This window comes from Poecilia reticulata, linkage group LG1, assembly GCF_000633615.1.
Source record: "Poecilia reticulata strain Guanapo linkage group LG1, Guppy_female_1.0+MT, whole genome shotgun sequence".
Lineage (NCBI taxonomy): Eukaryota > Metazoa > Chordata > Actinopteri > Cyprinodontiformes > Poeciliidae > Poecilia > Poecilia reticulata.
In genome coordinates, this window is record NC_024331.1 from 5,897,120 (window position 1) to 5,918,237 (window position 21,118).

The following is a 21,118-nucleotide window of genomic DNA, read 5'->3' on the forward strand; positions in this document are numbered from 1 at the left end:
AACATGTTTGTGTCAAGGTGGTGGGTGGAAGTGGTGAGGAGATGACGYCGWGACCCAGGTAAGATGATGAAAATGAATAATTTAATGGTTATAGTGCTCGGAGCAGTCCAGGAAAACAGGCAGCACGGCAGACAGATAAGCACACAGCTAATTGCCGGTAGCACTGAAATAAAGACTGACAACTGGAGCTGACGCCGTCACAGGACTCAACCAGTTCTACTGGGACGACCGACGGACGGACGGACGGACGGACGGACGGACGCAGACAGCATAAGCTCGACTATAGACTGCAATAGACAAGGATCCGACGAGGAATACAGACAACAGGTGAGACTAAATACACTGGGAAGGTAATCACAGGAACGAGACACAGCTGGGATCAATCAACGGGGAGGACAGGACAGAGACTCACAGGGAAACAGGACTAAACACATAAAATCTCAAAAATAAACACACAGAAACACGGATCATGACAGTTTGGTTCCTCTTGGAAACTGCTCATACATTTCATCTGTCATCTAATTTTGGAAAACCATCAACATGTGCAATTTTCCCTTCTCACGAGGGCTTAGATTCAGAACTGAAAAATAAAAACAATGAATTCACAAAATGTTTTATTTACTATGGTTATAAGTAATGTACTAATCTCTCATAGTTTGGATTCTGTGGTGAAGGTCAGTGGTGTTAACCATTTTTGTAAATAAATCTTAGGAATAAGAAAGAGCTTCTCAACTTCCTGATGGTTAATAAGAAAAAACCAAAACGGTCTGAGGCGTCTCACTGCTTCTTTTTCACTTCAGTATCGGGCTTCTGCTGACCCTTGACACTCAACCTCTTGACCTCTGCTTTGTCAGGCCATCAGGTGCCAGCTTGCTGTCCACAAAGATCAGGATTACTTCAAGACGTTCTCGTTTGACGCTTAGAGCATTGTCTGTCTAGACAAGAAAAAGAATCACCAGTTAAACACTCAGATAGTTGTTTTTTTTTAACAAACTTTGTTTTTGTGTCACCACTTATTTTCTTTAAGGGGACAATTATATGTATTTTCCAGCCATGTTATAGCACAACCAAGTAACTATGTTCCCTTCAGTTGTTATAAAAAGGCCATAATYGTTGTGTTGYAGCATTTGGTTTGTAGGCTTGTTATGAACCCTGTGTGAACATTATTCTTTGTAGGTTATAAGCATATCTGACCTTATCCATGGTATAACAATGCACTTCCAACAAATGGTAGTTTTCATAACAATAAAAGTCCTACCCTGAACATTGCCTATTCCTTGTTGTGCTATAATTTATGGTAATGCATACATTAATCTGCTTGTTGTTAAACTGCTTTAAACTGTTATATAAAATAGACAGAATTGTTGCTCCAAGCTGTACGTTACATAAGGTTGGTATTTTAGGAGGAGTGAGAAAACATTTGAAAATTCYTTTGTCAAATACCAGATAAGTTGAGAAGGCAGACAGTGTGACGCAAGTCTTGTGCCAGAGGGGCTTCACAGATAGCAAACAGCACTCTGGATGTTCTGTGAAGATGACAGGTAATTTCATGGAGGGCTTTGCAAGGATTTCCGGCWAACTCTGCAAAAGAAGTTATGATGATATGGGGTTGTCACTTGCCRCGCCATACCTGGCAGAGTAAGACCTCAGGATCAGATGCGTATGAAAAGTTACCCTCTGTGATCTTTGYTTTATTCTTTTGCTTCTTCACATAAAAGTCGCAGACCGCTGTGCAGCAGGTGTGAGGTTACAGGCAGTTGTTCCAGCCAATCATTGTGAAGCGTTGAGACAGCCTAACAGCAGTCATTCCAGTATAAACAAACCAAGAAYGAAKAACAAACCGTGTAACGCTCAGATATCAAAAATCCAGATGCAGAAACAAAMCTAAAAACCCAAACAACCTAATTTCATYATSCCAATCAAGGCAGATAGTARACAGAAGTCRAAAAACCCAAGAAACAAAACAACATAAACTAGTTCAATTTGTCAACATGTAGGTTGTCCTATGGGGGMATAGAGTTCAAATCGTTGGCCATGTGGCTAAAGGAAGCCACAAAGAATCTCAGGGGCAGAACTCATAAAGAAGCTTGGGAGGCAGGAAGACATGCAGGTGGTYGGAGGTGAAAGTGATTAAGATATGGCCTGGATGGTCTGGRAGCATGCAGTGCAGGAGCTTAGAGTCTKGAAGGAYGRAGKGTCGGAGGGCAGGATGTATGGGGTGAAAGGTGAGGATGCTAGTGGCAAAGGTATTCGGTTTGTGACTGTCTGTGGTAGAGGAGYCCTGGAAGCTGACTTTGGCAGTGCAGGAGGTCTGGAGGCTTGTGGTGTTGGAGGTAGGGWACCAGCAGCAGATAGACTTTGGAGGCTGATGAACACTGGTGGCCTGATATGGAGGAATCCTGRAGGGYGCTTTGATAGTACGGAGGCCARCTGCAGTGGAGCCAAGCAACACAGGAGCTTGGAGACTGAAGGCCAGTGAAACCAGGAGCTGAAAGCTGGAGGTCTATTATGCAGAAGGTTAGAATGGCTTGGTGGCTGAGAAACCTTGGAGGTTGACAACAGAAGGAGRATCGATGTYGGTGGYAAGGGATGCTCTGAGAGGCCGCCATTGACTTCTGAGGAACCTKGATGATGACTGGCAATGGAGGAACCCTTGAGGTTGTCATTGAGTGCTGATGAACCATTGGAGACCAGTGGTGGYGGAACCTTGGTGGCCAGCCAGGAGCCTTGGTGGACCAATCAGAGGCCTMAAGTACATTAGCACAAGGAGTCATTAGAGAAATCGGTAACATGAGTACGAGGCGAGTCCAGCTGGAWTGCCTTGTCAGRGAACTCAGGAATATGAGTACAAWGCAGGTCMARCTACACCTGGCTTACTCCAGWACATYATAGAGGTCTGGAGCAGAATCATGAGATAGAGGTCACTGAGGTAGATGTGGAGCTGGAGAAGAAGGAATGGATTTAGGAAGCAGCATTGTCTGCAATGGGAAGAGGAAACAGGAGGTCTAGAAATGGGTGGTGGAGAGTCACAGTGAAAGTCACAGTTTGTGGCTAGAAAGTGTGGTTATGATTTTGTCATCCTTGATGRTGACTGGCCCAGGGAAAGGGYATATTGAGAAGACGCACAGGCCGTGGAGGTTTGAGTTTGAATGYCCCCCGAAACCTCTTGGGACCACTTCCATTTGGAGCCAAAACCATTTTATGCCTCAGGAAAGCCGACTCAGGTTGTTGTACTTGATCCTGCCTTTGTCATATGTGTACGTATTTCTGTGCAACAGTCTGAGATATTTAGTAATTTAGTGCAAATTAACCCAAATTATTCCAGACGTCTTAATTATCTCACAACTTTCACACATAACAGTGACTTTTAACACCATGGAAACAAATTATTCTTGTAGCCTTGAGACAGTCACTTGTTTTTCAAAGTTAGGATTGAATTTTAATAGTCGTGACCGATTATGACAGCTCTTCTCACTTCTCTTTTTTTTTTGTCACAAACAATCACGTTATAGGAATTGCAAGTTTTATTTGATTTAAGATTAGCAGAGAAAAACAGTCAGCTCAACTCTCAGTTCTCTGACTTGACACCTCATTATCTTTGTTTTTTTTTTCCTTACTTGCCGTTCTTCACGGTTGCTGAGGAATGGTGAGAAGGCTTTGACAGAAGCAAAGGGTGCAATTACATCTTCTGGTGTTGACAAAACAGCACAGAGAAAGTAACATCCTGCCAGCTCGAGTGTTTCCAACCGTGGCTGCTCCCTCAGCCCCCTCCCCTGCCATCTTCCTACCTACTACAAACATCTTTCAGCCCTCCCCTACAACCCTAATGGGAGCTTTGCTTGAGTCGGTGTGGATCTTAAGTGAACTTGTCAATGTCTTGTCAAAGATGAAAGGAGCTTTCTTTGGTGGTCCCTGATTGTGTCTGGAAGTAGGAAGAGAAGAGTGACGACGAGAAAAAGAAAGAGGACCAGGCAGGAAACGCTTAAATACCTCAACGATGCACTTCTGGTGTAACGTGCCGGTAGCTTTCTGGCATTGCTTGTCAAATTTGACAGGCGACTTGAGGAGATTTAATGCCTGGAATCATTCAGCGATTGCCTCGGGGGAGGAAATGCTTAAATTTATGAGCTGGAGCAGGTTGTGAGGGTGAGACACCACACTACCCTTAGCTTCAGGCAAGACTTTAGTGTCAACAACAAGCGGACCTCTTTGTTTGAGGGCTAAAGGGGGTAGACGTGAACTTCCTGGGAAATAGACAGTTGGACGTACAAGGGAGACGTCCATTTTGCAAATTAGGGACGCACGTACCCGGTTTTATAAATTAGAGTGGGCCGGTTGACCCTGGCGTAACACCGACAGGCGGCAGATACTCAGAAGGAACTGGGTCAAGCCAACACTGGGGCTTTATTCAGAAAACCTTTAAACAACAGAAATGCTTCTGTGGCTGCACCACGTCCAATAATAATGGCATTGTACGAGCCACGTACCGCAAAGGTCAGAGAGCAAGAAACATTTATAGTCTGACGATCACGCAACAAAGCCAGAGGAATCCATGAAAACGAGGACGGAGGGGTGTCCTCATAATACGGGACAAACACACAACTGATCAAATTTAGGAAATTAAAAAAGATTGGTGACATGGTTCTAAAAATTGGCTTTAGGACAGAAAGCGATCATGTGTAAATAATGCATCCATCTATTTCCCTTACCAGTTTTGTCCTATTGTTAGTGGATCCTATTGCCTGTGGGRCTATAGGCAGGTTGTAGCAGAAATTAAGTGGTGCATGTCAAATGATCTCAATAGAATATTTAACAACCCTCTGTGTAATTGCAAAACAAGTAACGTTTCTACATTGAACTTTGACCAATCACAGCTTTCCACTAGATTTTGTTTTAACCTTTTGAAAACATAAAGACATTCCATATGCATTAAACAAAACAATAAGTTTAATCTTTTTTTTCTCTAGTTTTGAGAACATGCAATTCTGTGCAAATGTGTTCATACACCTAGAACTTTTTCACCATTTATGATGTTACAAGAACAATATTAAGCATGTTTTATTAAGGTTTCATGTGACAGACAAACACCATGTGGTGCATAATTGTGAAGGAGGAGATAAATGATTTAAGGTTTTCAAATTGTTGGACAAATATAAAGTGCAGGATGCATTAATATTCATCATTATTTAGTCTGAAAACCTCAAATTAAACCCAATATAAATAATTCCCTTCTAAAGTTACTTCATAGAAGGTCAGTAGACAAATTAATAACTTTTTTTTTGTTCTTGTCAATATGATAAAGATTTAATCAATTGATCATGTCAAATTATAGATTTTCAGAGTGAAAATGCTGCAGCTCAATTAATAAAATCACACAAGATATAAGCAGAATGGAGATAAAAAAGAAGCTTTTCCTGAATTGACAATATAGTTACTCAACAGAATCAATAACAATTTTTTTTTTAAGTTTCTATAAAAACAGCTAAAGAAAACTATTTTCGTCCTTTTTTTTTTTTGCAGATAGAGTCCAGATGGAAAGATCATAAGTGTCCTGGGGAGGCTTGGCCTGCTGTGTAGGAGGAAGCCTGGGAACAAACCAGCAAACAGTGGATCTGAGTGGGTGGTCTCATTCATGGTTTTATAGTCTATACACATCTCTTCAACACATCAAGGTACACTGGCATGTATCACAAATATGGAAAATGTAAACAAAACACAATGTGCTCGGCTAATCACACGCCCCTGTCAGCCAGAAATGCTTCCCCGCTGTAGGAACAGCGGAACGACTAACCGCGGAAAACCTGACATTAGACAAAAACAAACTTGCAAATTCCTTAAGCGATCAACCACAAAATGTCTGCGGGCCATTTAGGGTTTCAGAGCTCGGATTTATGGTAGGATAAAGTCTGGCAAATGACAACACAATTAAACTGAAAGAGGTGTGTGTTGGGATTTTAATGTACAGCCGTCTCTCAGGTTAAGGGAAGTGGAAATATCCACAGTGACGACATAAAAATGTCCCTTTTGATATCAGAGAAGAAAGGGAAGATTGGTTTGAGATGAGAGAAAGGCGGCAAATTGTTGGACCAGGGTCGCAGCTAAAGGTTTCAGGACACCAAACCTCGAGGACTGGATTTGAGGACCAACGGTTGTTGTTTTATTACTTGATCTGACCAGTTAGTTAACGTATTCTCTTGCGTGTTGGACGTATTTTCTCAGATTAGTGTTCTTTCTGTGTATCTTAGCATCAGCTTTTGTGGCCTGACTTCAACACCACCAAACATAACAAATACCAACTCTGGACACACAATAGTTAAAACCTTGAACCAGATGAGCTTCATTAGCAGAAAACCAAACCAGGAAACTGAGGTTTCTTTGAACTTTCTTGGATTAGCATTGCTAAATGTAGCGGTAAGTTGCTACAAAAACAGAAGACAGCGACTAGATAACTTGTGCCTCACTGCACATGGACTCCAAAGCCAAGAATAGTGCTGCCTCCTGAAAACCAAAATGCAGAAAGCAATCAGAGATTGTGGATCAGGGAAAAAACCATAAATGTATCCCTGCACAAAGAGCTTATGGTGTCCTTAGAACTTGGGACATGGAAGGTGGTGTCGCACAATCTCTGTTGATTTCATATCAAACTTCAGTGATTTGGCGACAGTTGATCCCCTCTTCTTGGAAAGCAACAGACACAAATCATGCAAGTGAAATTTTGAGCTTGTACACGTAGACATGCAAACACACGTGATGACTGACTGACTGACCATGGTTTAAAATAGAAAAAAAAACTAGTTTATGGGTTGACATATACTAGTTTTGACAGATAAAGTTTTTGTTTGTGCCGTGTTCTTGCCTCCCTCTCTCTTTCTAATGCTACCCTGGGTAAGTGTCAATATGTCCTTTGTTGAAAACCGCCAATTGGTTTAAACCGAGACACACACGTTTGGGGGAAACAACACCTACAGAGTTATTTCTGCCGTAACAGCTTGAGTCGTTTAAACAGCACTTCGTCCTTACGGTTCTTCTAGAGTTATCTGAAGCTGCTTCGTAGCACCTAAAACCTTCTCAGCTCTTACATGTGTTATCGTCCGCATGTCAGGATTCTGCTTTATGGTTCAACACATGACATCATCTGTGTTTGAATATCACCACATCCTAGGCTTGTATGACCAAATGAAAACCATCTGATTGGTCGTCGTGCATTCCCAGTATTCCCATAGTGAGGTGACTCATCATAGGAAATTCCTTATCTAATTAGAAACCGGACCACCTACATGCAGCTAGGAAGAAAGTAATTCTGATGGGAAGCAATGTCATTTCATACAGAGTGGACTGGGTTAAGATACAACAAAGAAAATCCACTGTTTCAATGAAGGAATGAGAAAAACTATGAAACATAACTTTAAGGGTTTGAAAAAGGAGACCATGTCAGTTTCATAGAACTTCTTTTGTATCTGCTAAGGTTTATTTTATTTTATCACTTATCCCAAAATACACTGATGTCAGTTTACTGTCACTTTTTAACAGGAAATTTCACTGACCCAGCTAGAAGTGTTTGTTGAGCTCAAAAAAAAAGAATGGAATTTTTTTTKTTTTTTTTACAAAAACATTTTCTCAGGTCAAAGCTCATGCAAATCTAAGCTACATCTGCCTTATTAGTATTGATTTTTTATGAAAAACATGTAAAATTAATTTATATGAAATGTTTTCCCTGTTAATTTCCCAGCATTCCTCAAACCATCCATCCCTTCACTGCAACAATACAAAATCTTACAAAAAGTCTATTTTCTTGTGCAAATATCCAAGTACACTTGAAATAAGACAAAGTTAAAATGACTTTTCAGCTCAATATATGAGCTTGTATTAAGTCACTAATTCCTTAATATTGCTGAAAGACTACTGCTTCCACTGACAGGTAAATTGACTTATTTTTCCATATGATGAATTAAATGATCTGCCAGTGAAACTAGAACGTTTTCATCAGTATTAAAGAATTATTGACTTTAAACAAGCCCCTGTATCTCGCTGAAATGTCACTTGTACGTCAGTTTTGTCTTATTTCAAGTGTACTAAAACATTTTGCACTAGAAACCAGACCAAAAAAACAAAAAAATAAAAATAACTTGGTCATATTTTGCGTTTGATGTGCGGAGGCCCACACGACACACTGACTGCAGTGATTCTGAGAGAGCGTTCAGTAACACAGTAGCTCAGCCTGTTACCATAACAGGCAGATCATCTCCACAACAGAGAGGAGTGCAGAGTGTCACGCTGGACATGGTTTGACATTTTGCTCCCTCTCACTGGTGATATACGTGCTTTGCCCCGGAGCTGCATCACCAGCTCTGTGTGCCTCTGAAGGCGAGACGTTCGTTTTCCACTGGTCTGTGAGACGACTCCGTTGTTGTCACATGGGCGTGAGCGCACAAAAGCGGCTCAATGGAGATTAAAAGAAAGCACGTGTTCCCGTCTTCTTTTGATACTTATTTGTGACATGTCACGGTGGCTGTGGGGCTAAGTGCGATCCACATCAGTGGGGAAACTTGTGACTCTGTGACCAAGGTTTAAATGCTGCACCCGCAGGCCCCTCCGACACTATTGGTTCCCCTGGGAAAAAATATCTTGAGATAAAAACATTTTACAAGATCGTAGTTGTACTATACGCAGTGGTATTCCTTCAAAATACTGATAAAAAATGTGAGTAACTGAAGCACTTTACTTGAAATTGACCAGAATGTGGAAATTTTGTTTCAGCTGACTTGTCACAGAAGGTTTGATAACAGGATTTTATGGTGAAAGATCTGAAATGCTGTGGGTTCACTGGCTACCCAAAAGCTGGAGGAGTCTTGTTGGAGTGGATAGCGTCATGAATCTGTTGAAATAACACAGAATGTTACATGTAAAAGATGCACTGGCTCAATTTTATGCTGTACTTTTTATATGATTGATGTAAGAACTGAAGTTACGGTTGTAAATATATTTGAGGTATTTCTGTACACAGTTTATGTTAACGTACCTATACACAAAAGAGACGGAGAGATTTTTATTATTTTTCTTAATTTATTTTGGGTGTTTGTTTTTTAAATACCCAAATTTGCATGTGGCTGTATTTCTGCAATTAAAGATTAATTCATTTTTAGCAATTATTTTATTAACCTGTTAGCAGTCATTCCTGTTATTTACTAATTTGCATTCCACTATTTCTTAGAATCGTGATTTTTTTTTTTTTTAAATCTTGCTCCAAAATGTAGGAAACACTGGTTCATGATAAAAACATGTTCTATTTTAGCCCATGATATAAAGGAGCTGTGTTGGTGTTTGACAGTGGTTCTGGCATAATGAGCCTCAACCCCAACACACTAAAGGCAGCAGCCAGCATGACATAAGCTGCTTTAAAACAAAACAATGTGTCTTTGAATGTTTAAATGTGTTAATCGTGTTAAGCTGGAGAAGTGGGAGTGTGACCTTGACTCGACCTCTTCATCAGCTCACTTGACCTCAGACCTTCCACCTACACAGTTTCAGATTTTAAAAAGCTAGAAAGCGAGAATTTGTTGCTGATCCCACTCAGATGAGCATTTCTTAATAACTGGTCAGTATTTTGATTTTGTTATATTTTACTCAGTGAGAATATCCACTGGCTGCTGGTACATTTGAATTTTGCCACTGAAAGACAATACAGGGCATTGTAGTCTAGTCTGGTCTATTCTACATACCAAGGATCTTCATAGTAGAGCAGTTGGCAGCACTGTTGCCTTGCAGAATGAAAGCCCTGGGGTCTAACCTTTAACTTTAGATTAGAGTCTGGAGCTTTTTTACATGGAGGTTGAGTGTTCTCCCTGTGCGTGTGTGGGTTAACTCCAGGGACTCCAGCTTCCTTCTGCAGTCCAAAAACATGACTGTTAGGGTTTGCTTGTTTTTCTTAAGAGTGAATGTGTTGGTTGACTGGCTGGCTGATTAGTTGGATGGTTGGATGATTGTCCTTCATGTTCTTGCATATTCCTGTGATGGACAGGCGATCCACTAGCATGTTGTCTGAACCCTAAGTGGGTATAAACAATGGATGGATGATTATATACTATATTTACTCTTACACTTAGACTCACACAAGTTGGATGCTATTTTGGAGTTTGTTTTGAAGACGGCTGGGACTGATGGGAAAGAAGACACGAGGCAAGAAGAGACAAAAACAGAGTTGAGTGAGGCATACTAACATCCAATCAACACTTTCTTGTAAAATGTCCAGACATATGACAGCTTTGATCTTTTTTCTTTTCTTGTTTTTTCTAAGATCTCAACCACCTGACACATCAAATGACTGGCTGTCTTTCGCTGGTGTTGTTAAGTAAACACTATAGAGCAGGAATGCCTCAGAAATCCATTCCCTGATTAACCCCCATTCTATGTTTTTTTCTGCTGGAAAGTTAGTTTTAATACAAAATTACCACCCTAAAAAGATTTTAGCATAAATATTTAAGCGAAATGCATGACTCAATCTGTGAATTAACCTACTTTCAGTGATATTTTTTTCCTGAACAGATTAAGGATTTCTGTTGACCATTAGACTATAAACTTGAATTGACATCATTTAACTTTGTTTCCCTTTTTCTATATCAAACACATAATACAGGTTTATTAAAAAGAAGCACTCAATAACAGACATTTTTAAACATGAAACATTATCTTAAACATTAGATAACATAACATTGTTTATTTCTCAAATTTTATTCTACAGTATGGAGCTGGAAATTTTCCTGATGCACAATTTCCAACTCGCTTTTTTGAAAAAAAAGTTAAATCTTCACAATAAAAAGCCCATAACTGTCGGTTCTCTTTGACGCTGCAGCAAAAGCAGGACCATTATCTGCTCGACGCAGTAGTCTTTTATTCTAAGCCCCTGTCAGCTCAATATTGCCATCTAGCGTTTAGAAGAAGAAGCGCTGGATACTTTTTTAAAAATATAAAACTTGATCCATTCGGGAATGATTCATGTTTGCTCCCTCGACAAAGAAAAAAAGAACAATTGTTTCAAATTCAAATATATGTTATTAATCCCCAAGGGAGATATTATTAATTATTATTGTTATTATTAACTTTTGCTAAGCGATTCGCTCTAATCATATCTAATTTATGATCTAATTTAGATCTAATTTATCTAATCATAAATTAAAGGTTTTCACGGAAGTCAACTATACAAGCAAAATCCATTTGAAGAGAAACATTTTTAATAAATCAGGTGACGGTCTTTACATCTGATTTGACCTCAATGTCATCAATAATTGTACTAATACTACAACAGTTACGTTTAAACATTTCCTGACAACAATATATTCATAATAAAACTCGGTGGACTTTCTAAGTGGGCTTTTTTTAAAACTACATTTAGTTCAATTTAATTTTAAAATATCTAATTTTGAAAGGCAATTTCCGTTTCAACCTACCACGCATGCGCTCTCCTGCTAACCAACAGCGGTAGTGACGACAAAAATGGCGTGCTCCGCTAGCCGGCTGTCAACACGCTTGTTGGGAGCTTCTGCTTCACCTGGACCTTTCTCCGGGCTCCTCCTCGTTGTCCCAAGCAGACATGGAAAGGCTCTGCACCCGGCAGTCTTGCACCCTCACCGGGGACGGATAGCGGTCAGCCTGAGCTCCTGGGCTCCCCGTAGCGTGGTGACATTGAGGGCTCTGTCAGGTGAGAGGAGTTATCTAACTCCAAACAAAATAGTGAGAGAGAGAGAGAGAGAGTCTAACAGCACAGCAGCGCGTCTTCTGTGGTTCATAAAGCCCGCGGGCTGCTGTAACATCCAGCTGGTTTGGGTCTAAAATGCTAAGTAGTGCTCAGCTGCTTTTGTAAGGTTAGCTAACCTTGGTGTTTGGATGATGCAACTCCTGTTGCAAAAGTTTTGGAGATAGATAAAATAACTAAAGGGTTTACTCTGGGGGTCGTCTAATTCTTCTGGGGTGTTACAAAGCGGATTATAAACGTACTGTTGCTTAATTTGTAATCAAAATAGCTGTATTGGGATAAACAAAACATCCTCCAGGACATTGGAGGGCATTTTGCTATGACATTGTGTCTGACAATATCACTTATTTGCATGAAACCATTTGCTGTGGCAGAATAAAAATGCATATAACAAGCAGAAACAAGAAGAAAAGCTGCTGTAAAAGTGCCTAAATCATTGTGTAAATTATGGTCAGTAACATTTCTGCCATACATTGCAAGATTTCCTTGCAATGTATGCAAGGAAATCTTGCATACCATCGGGATATGGTTATCCCCAACCATATCCCGATGGTTGGGGATAATCATCGGGATTAGCAATGGTTATCCCCAACCATCGGGATAACCATTGCTAATCCCGATGGTTGGGCCGCTCAGCACTCATTCATCCAGCAGCCTGCTGTGTTTTTGAGTAAAAAAATTTGAAAATATTACTTCATAATTATGTGTTTTTGGAAGATTTGAAGAACACCAATTATAAAGTCCTTAAAAATGCAAACATTGGAAAAAAAAAAAAGCTTTAATAAATAAGCTTCACTAAGCCTGGTAGGGGCACAAGTAAAGCCTGGTGGCCCACCAGGCTTTACTTGTGTCCCCACCAGGCTTATAATACACTGAGGGAAACCCTGCATTTAAGTGAATTAAATTCACTTGCATACAAGAACTTAATTTGGAGTTATGTTAAATGGTTATTGAGTGACTTCTGTTCTTGGGAGTGGCCATGTCACTGTCATGGATTTGTGTATAAAGTATAGACACACTATGTTTTGGTCAGTTTGCAGAATGACACACATTTCCATCAGCTTTATAATGTTTAATCCTTTTTTTTCCTTTTCCCTACAGGCGTGAAATGCCCCCATGCCGTCACCTGCCACTCCTTCCACTCCAGCTGCAGACTCCCAAACAAACAGGACTTCTATGAGACCCTGGGTGTCGCTCGCACTGCTTCACAGAAAGAGATCAAGAAGGCTTACTATCAGGTCCAAGACACATTCAGATGTTTCTTCAACCCAGAACTGACTTTTATTTATAATCTTAACACATTTAAATGTTTTGGATGTGTGTGTGTGTGTGTGTGTTTGCTTCGTCCAGTTGGCTAAAAAGTACCATCCAGACACAAACCCAGATGACCCAGAGGCAAAAGAGAAGTTTGCAAAGCTGGCTGAAGCCTATGAGGTACAAAACTGTGTTTTTTTTGTTGTTGTTTTTGTCCTGTGACTCAGAAGTGTTGGTGAATTAGTTTTGAAATTCAGTAATTCTGTCAATATTGTGGTTCAGCTTAGCTAACTGATTTGTTTTCTGTAGGTGCTGAGCGATGAGGTGAAGAGGAAACAGTACGATACATATGGAGTTGCGGGCTTCGACCCGAACCGAACCGGAGCGGGCCAGCAGCAGTACTACCGGGCGGGTGGGGGCACCATAGACCCTGAAGAGCTCTTTAGGAAGATCTTTGGAGAGTTTACGGGGGGCATGGGCTTTGGAGACTTCAACAACATGTTCGACCAGCGTCCTGAGGTAATGCTGGAGTTATCGAGCTCATTTTCATTTAACTTTGATTAGTTGCTTATTGCGACAGGCTTACCGCTGGGGAAGCCATTTTGTTTTTGGATTTACTCACTGTGCTGCTGAGAAATTAGCCGCTGATAGTTCTGGGACAAAACTGGTTGGGATCCGAAACTTTTGATAATTTCATTGTTTTTAAATACATTTTTTTGTGTTTTTTTTTTTGGCAAAAGTACAAGCTTACACCTGCAGGACATTCTCCAATATGTGGGAGATTTCAATAGTTTTTTTTTTCTTCTTCTTTTTGAAAGAAGAGGCATCTTTTTTGCAATCGTACTGTAATCCAGACATGAGGAAAATGGGAGTTTGTTGTAAAACACAAAGAGTATTTTTTTCAGATTTAAAGGAGCAGCATCATGCAAAATCGACTGTTTTGAGTTTTACTTCATGTCATAATATTATTCCCTCATCAAAAACATACCTGGATTCTTTTATGCCTCTTTGAGAAATCCTTTAATCTCCCCTGGCAACCAGTCAGCTGTGCAAAACGCCTGGGTGGACCTAGCTCCGCCTTCGAGGACGAAGCTCCTCCTTGGAGCTGCAGTTTCCGAGCTTCTGTCTCAGTGAGCAGCCCTTCTCCTGCTGAACTCCTCCAGACTAGCCAGCAGCAGTTAGCAAACACCTGGTGGATCTGAGTGTCTGCTGAGCTCATCATAGGAGATACTTCTCAGAGCAATGCTGGTAAAAATGTTGTTAAAGTGTTAATAGAGGAGCCGTGTTCCTGATGGCGGAGTTTCAGAAAGACCAGGAGTTTCTTAAAGAGTCAGAGGCCTAATTTCAAATATGACTTAAAATTTCTTCCAAGTCATATTTGATATATGCAGCATTTATATAGCAACTGAAGGCAACATAGCTACCTGATTATGCTGTAAAATAACTGGAAAACACATAATACTGTCCCTTTAATTCATGCTACAGCTTTTGCTAAAATATGTAAATGAGCAGAAACCATCAAAAACCTTCCAGGACAGCTGAACTTTTAAGTATTTTAACAAAAAGTGTTTTTTAAGTTTGAGTTAGAAAATGTATGCTAATTAACTTGTGGGTTTTATAATGACTTCTAACTCAAACTTGGAAATCCTTTTTTGAAACACGTTTTGAAACATTGATTCATGTACTTGGAGCATGTTATTCAATGCACTTTATACCGAATTACGTTCATCACGCACTGTTTTCCTCCGCAGTATATGATGGACCTCACGTTTTCCGAGGCAGCGAAGGGGGCGAGTAAGCAGCTGAGCGTGAACCTCGACGAGGACTGCCCTCGATGTGGCGGCAGGGGCAACGAGCCGGGCACCCGGGTGTCTCAGTGCGGCTACTGCAACGGCTCTGGAGTGGTTCGTTTCACACCCGTTCTCTCTCCGTCTCCTCGGATCGGATCTGCAGCGAGGAATTCGTTCTTTACACATGGAGTCAGAGTATTTCCATCCGTCTCCCTCCCCGCAGGAGTCGGTCAACACCGGACCCTTCATGATGCGCAGCACGTGTCGACGGTGCGGCGGGAAGGGGACCATCATCATCACGCCCTGCGCGCTGTGTCGAGGGTCGGGCCAAACCAAGAAGAAGCAGAGTGTGACGGTGCCGGTGCCGGCAGGTGGGTTCTCACATTCTGAAGAGGGATAAGTGTAAAAATCTGCATAAGCTGCTTCTAAAGTTGGTTGTATTCAAAATCTTGACTGCTGTTGAACTCGTCTTGTCTCGACTGGGTTAATATTGAAGCCCTTATTTTAATTTTTTTTGCAGGTGTGGAAAATGGTCAGACAGTGCGCTTGGCTGTAGGGTCAAAAGAAATCCTTATTACATTTAGGGTAAGTATTAAAAGTTGAAATGCAGTAAAGCAATGTTATAAGTTCTTATTTTTAAATAGATTATTTATTTGCTTTAAGCAATCTCTCAAGTTTTTTTTTTAGTAATTCCCAATAATGGAAATTCATACAAAATCTAAGCTTTTGTTTTTCGCGCTAATGCGTAATTGTGAATTTATCACAAATATTTCGCAAAAATAGCCAAAGCCGTTGGCTTTAAGTGACCAACTCCCACCTGCAGGTGGCAGTATTTCTGATTTCTACTACACTGCTGCATCAACCTTAAGTGACATCAAGTCTGTGATTGATGTGGAAAGTAACAAAAAGTCGCGTTTACCGTCATACATAAGTGCAGATATTTTTAAAGCCACAAAATCAATTATTTATAATTTTTTTTAAGGCAAAAAAGGTACAGAAATTGAAAAATCTGAATGGGATTATTTATGAGTATTTAAACTCATCAGACAATCCAGGATTTGTGAACCAAACTGTCTAGATTGTTTTTTTTTTTTTTCCACACATACTGTCCTCTTTTGTCACATTTGTATTTTGGGGACTTAAAGAAGCTAAACTTACCTTTAGTGTTCAAAATATTAAAGGAGATCAACTTGGTTTGAACATAAATAAAGATAAATGCATAATAAATAATCTTTGCAAACAAATGAGCAAACAGCTAATCAAAAGTAATAAAACATAGGTATCATGTCGAGTTAGCAAATATGTATATTATTAAATTTTACTGTTGAATAATAATGATTTTCAGGATTTATTCTATTGGATATGGCTTATCTTTTTGTCTCGATCTGGTTTCATTGAGCCGTAGACTCTTAGTACCCAATAAATCTTAGTCATGAACATGAAGTAGTAATTCTATATTTAAAGATAAATGAACAAGAACAGTCAAGGCAAACATTACCGCGTATCAAAATCAAGCCGTAAGCGGTAAATTTTTATCTCTGTTGGATGTTTTGTGGATTTGAAACTTGCAGGTCCAGAAAAGCTCGGTATTTAGACGGAATGGAACCGACATCCACTCCGACGCTTTCATCTCCATAGCCCAGGCCGTCCTGGGAGGAACAGCCACAACGCGGGGCCTGCATGACACCATCACTATAGGGGTGAGTAACCCCCAGAGATGGATCTCAACTTTTTGTTACAAATGTAAAAAAAATCAGGGGTTAACCGATTTATCGGTGCTGTTCTCCTTAATTTTGGGAGTCCAGTGACCGGCCGCTACTTTTATCTTTTCTACATCAGCAACTGTCTAAGAATCAGCCAGTGTCCTCTTCTGCTTTGCTGTGAAACGGGTCTGACTGACAGATCGGCCCACCAGGTCATGTTTGCACATTTGCAGTTTACAATAATCTCCCCATTGTTACCAACTCAGCAACTGTCTCGCTACATTTAGTGACATTTCAGACAAAAAAGAATTGGTATCGGTCAAAATCGGAATTGGCAGGTCAGGTTTTTTAAAGATCGGCGATCGGCCAGAAAACTACAATCAGTGCACCGCTATAAAAAAAAATGAAATAAAAGAACAACAGAAGTTGTTTATGACTTACATTTATATCTTCACTTGTAGTTGAATTGCTTGGTGTTATGTATTTCATCACACAAACTGCTGCTTTGTGTCCTCAGATCCCTTCTGGCTGTCAGGCTGATCAGGTGATCCGCTTACAGGGCAAAGGCATTCGGAGGATGAACAGCTACAGTTATGGAGATCATTATGTTCACATCAAGATTAAAGTGCCAACGTAAGACCCACGCTTTTACCTCTCGGTTGAAATCTAAATCATCTCGAGTAAAAATAAATTTGGAACTAATTGTTCATTATTTGATTCTTGTTTAATCACAAGTTTCTTGGGTTCAGTTATTAATTTATTGTTTTGAGGAAATAAAAACAGCTGAACTATTTCATCTCTGTTGTGTGATCATTTGAATAAATGGATCAACACCCTGTCCGCGTTCGTAGATGTCCCGGAGTGAATTTGTCGTCTCCTTTTTACCGCAGGAAGTTATCTCGACGGCAGCGGTCTTTGTTGCTAAGCTACGCAGAGGAGGAGATGGATGTTCAGGGGACGGTCAATGGCGTCGACCCTTCAGCAGGTCTGGAAGACGGATTGTAGATAAAGCTCCACGATGCTAGCTAAAACCCAAAATTATGTTTAGGCGACAAATAAAATGATTCAAGCATCCAAGCATGGCCACGCCTTCTTTTAGGGGAAGGCAACATTATTTAAATAGGAAACACCTGGGGTTAAATAAACAACTGGGTTTTAAGTGTTAAGTGTTTGGATGACTTGGCCGAGCAGCTAAACAATAATATGGTGCCTCTGTCAAAAATATTGATGTAACTGGACAAAAAGTTAAGTCTTTTCAGCTTTTTCCCAATTCAATTTTCTTCCATGTTAAAATTTTTCTTTGTAACTTTGCATATCAGTGACTTGAAGGTGACAACTTGTAATTCCAGCACTTATATTTTCCAAAACACATCTGCTTTATTGAGCATTTTATTAAACCATAATATTAAAAACTATAAAATGTCTGGGTTTGAAAAGTTGAACATCTGCTTAAAAAGCTCAGAAAATTTGAGTTTGAACAGTCAAAAATTTGCTTGAAATTACTCCGTTTTTTCTAGCAAATATTTGACTTTTGAAATTCAGACATTTAAAAAAAAAATTTCCTAGACAATTTCTGAGATTAATCTTAATTTTAGATTTTTGGCAGAAATGTATTTTTCCTTTGTTGTCCTAAAATGACTCTAGTATGCCAGAGTGTAGTTTAGATCTGTCATTTTGGCCACGACTATTTTCTCACGTAATAAAATGCCTTCTTTGTCCAGGAGGGGGCAGCAGCGCCTCAGACTCCATTACAAAGTCGACATCATCATCAGAGGAGATGCAGGACAAGCAGAAGGAGGAAGGAGGCTTCTTTTCCAAGTTAAAGAAAATGTTTAGCTAACACTCAGCTGCAGGTCAGCTATTTAAACTCCCAACTATTCTCCTGACAGATGTCACAACTATTATTTTAACTAACATTAGCTACACAGACTCAAGTATAATGTGCTTTATTCTTATACTCTGAATTCTAATTTTGCAGATGGCATGAAGCAAGAAAACAAGCCTACTTCTACTGGCTGGACCTCCATGTCCCTTTCTGGAGAGATAAAGCAAAGGAAAAGCTAGCTCATGTGGCGTTTGTTGCTGTAGACACACATACTGATATATATTTAAAGCTGAGATTGGAGAACCAACAGGGTTCATTCACACCCACTATCCCTTCACTACAGGCAGAGGGTGGCTGAGGAACTCAAGTTCTGCTGAAACAAAGTGGAGACAGCACTGTTGTCTCAGTGAAGCAGTTTATTACAACCAAACAAAACTCAACAAGCAAAGAAGGAGATAACTGTTGGAAGCTGGATAAGAATAAACCATGTAAATGTATTCTAATAAGCATCAAGTTTTCATTTATTTCTATGGCACATTGGTAAAGGGTTAAWAGAGGAGCGATGTGATGACTTCCTAAGGYGGAGTTTCAGAGAGAGTAGGAGCTTCTTAAAGACAGAGACCCAATTTCAAGGTGCTAGATTATGAAGTTAAATTTCTTTTAGGTGATATTTGATAAAACCAGCATTTTTATAATATATTTACTTGATTGTGCTTTAAAATGATACTATGTGGCTGGAAAATGTGATATTATTACCTCTCTAAACTGAAAGGGTGAAAAGAATACAGCACAGGATATTATGCCATGCAAAGTAAAAGCGATATGAAAGAAATGCTAATACAGCTAAAGAATACTCTTACACAAGGACAAGATGTCAAATTGTAACTTTTATTAGGAACTGGGATTTCCTGAGGATTAATGAAGTAGTCCACATGAAGGTTTTACAGGAATGTTGAACTTAAGGACACATCATTGGATATTYAGATCAGAGTTTGCACAAATATGACTCAAAACAATGTGTGTTATTTTTTTAGCTTGTCTATATTTAAGTTGCAGCTGCATTTGATGGTTAGCTGTTCATATAGATCCAATCCTCGATTAAAGTGATTTTCCTGATCWCTTCTGCTGTGCTGCAGTTTTCCTCAGCGCCTTGTCTGTTAACGCAGTCAGGAAGCAGAAACTGTARTGGAACTGCAGCACATCACACACTTTGGACCAGAAGTGTCCGGTGAGACTCTGGAAGACCCGGTACCGAGCGAGCCAGTGATCCAGCAGCTTCAGCACCACAAACCCTGCACAGGACAGCACAGCTAGCAGGAGGTAGCCCGCGGTGCGGCTGTCTCCGCGCGCCACCTGCACGCGGACTCCTCTGTACAACGCCAGCGCGACGTGACAACCCAAAGCCACCTCAAAGCCGCGCTCGTGCGCGAGCGACAAGCCGTAACTGGCGACGGAGCACAACTCGAGCACAGCCGCGTGCGACACGCGCCACTTCCCCGGCGCGCGTTCTATGAAATCGATCCACACGGGGACCCACGCGAAGATGGGCAAGGTGAGCCACTGGTCCAGCACCGCGGGAGCGCGCCGCAGCGTCGCCAGGCGCGTCCACTGTACTGGTGCGTAGAAAACGGCCATGAGGGCGAAGACTTGTCTCAAGTAGCWGCTTTGCTCCGTTTCCGTAACGCCTCTGCGCCGGAGCAGCCAGTACAGTCCCATGAAGATGTACGTCACGTTAACCAAGCAGTTGAACGGCATTACCAACAACGCAGGCATGTTTTCAGCCCTTCTTTCTGCGTAATGTTCGTAAGTCAGGTCCACTTCAACTTCACTGAACAGGTTCGTGTTCACCAAAGCAACACAGAATAGGAGCGGTACCGTTACATGAAGCAGAGCCGACACCATTCTGCTTGTAGACACGTAGTTATAACCGACTGGAARRAAAATGGACACAGACTGAGGTAGCAAGCTTTTTGGGTCAAAAGTGAGCGTTGTTTATTTCCGGGTTTCAAAATCACGTGTTTTGAGTTGAGGTTTTACATTGGACGCTTTTTCACTCGTGCTGCCAGGCCCMCTTTCTCCGCCACTGTCATTTATTGAGTCTGCAAAAATRAATGTAGTCAAATYGTCTTCAGTCTCTCGTTTATACTTKAGAAAACAATGTGTAGTAAATCCTCAATGATAATAATCAGGATAYGGACGTTTTCATTTATGCAAGAACTSTTCAAAAACTTAATGCTAAGTCGGATATAAAAATAAGTATTTGAAAATGTATAAAAAGTAAAACATGGTAAAGAACTAAACAATTTCTATGATTCAAAAAGAAAAACCTACATGTTGAGTCTAAGATGTTCAGAAATATGCAAACATTTGAATAGAAATACACACAATAAAACATAAATGTGTATTTGTTATAATATATTTTGTGTACAATGTAGAAATGTTTMATTTTTTCTTCATACCCTAAAAAGCTCATAATAAATTGAGCGTTCGGATACAAACCACTCAGACATTAACAGTGTTTTTCATCTCCTGTTTGCTGACAAACTCATCAAGCCATGAACTCCGCAAGGTCGAACAAATTAATAGAAAGTGTAGCATTAAAACTTGACAACAGGTGGCAGCATTTAGTCAACAATCACTCATCTTTATTCATCCTCACAACACTGACCAGAATGCTGACAGAAGCTTAAGCTCTCTGTTGGATGTGTTTAACCACAGACCACAAACTTTTGGCCACAACTTAAGCTTTATGAAAACATTTAGGCAAAGTGGATTTATTTATGCAAATAAGACTAGA

At 40.3% G+C, this 21,118-nt stretch overlaps 2 protein-coding genes and 1 long non-coding RNA gene across 3 annotated transcripts; 1 reads left to right on the plus strand and 2 right to left on the minus strand.

The window, feature by feature from the left end:
• Window positions 1-5,471: 5,471 nt before the first annotated feature.
• LOC103476096 (uncharacterized) lies at window positions 5,472-11,534 on the minus strand. Its single transcript, XR_535413.2, has 3 exons — window positions 11,445-11,534; window positions 8,723-8,875; window positions 5,472-8,610 (listed from the first exon to the last, which is right to left on the minus strand). It is a non-coding gene; the product is annotated as an uncharacterized LOC103476096 (long non-coding RNA).
• On the plus strand, window positions 11,450-18,827 carry LOC103476138 (dnaJ homolog subfamily A member 3, mitochondrial-like). The gene is made up of 12 exons (XM_008428304.2): window positions 11,450-11,695; window positions 12,851-12,987; window positions 13,100-13,183; window positions 13,313-13,522; window positions 14,755-14,907; window positions 15,017-15,164; window positions 15,314-15,378; window positions 16,365-16,493; window positions 17,014-17,129; window positions 17,387-17,481; window positions 18,218-18,349; window positions 18,475-18,827. Exons 1-11 carry the CDS (start codon window positions 11,491-11,493, stop codon window positions 18,334-18,336), a joined length of 1,461 nt encoding a protein of 486 aa, XP_008426526.1. The 5' UTR covers window positions 11,450-11,490; the 3' UTR covers window positions 18,337-18,349; window positions 18,475-18,827.
• A 361-nt stretch (window positions 18,828-19,188) lies between these two features.
• tmem187 (transmembrane protein 187) lies at window positions 19,189-20,420 on the minus strand. The gene has a single exon (XM_008428098.2). The coding sequence runs from the start codon at window positions 20,221-20,223 to the stop codon at window positions 19,420-19,422; it is 804 nt and encodes a 267-aa protein (XP_008426320.1). The 5' UTR covers window positions 20,224-20,420; the 3' UTR covers window positions 19,189-19,419.
• Between the last annotated feature and the right edge of the window lie 698 nt (window positions 20,421-21,118).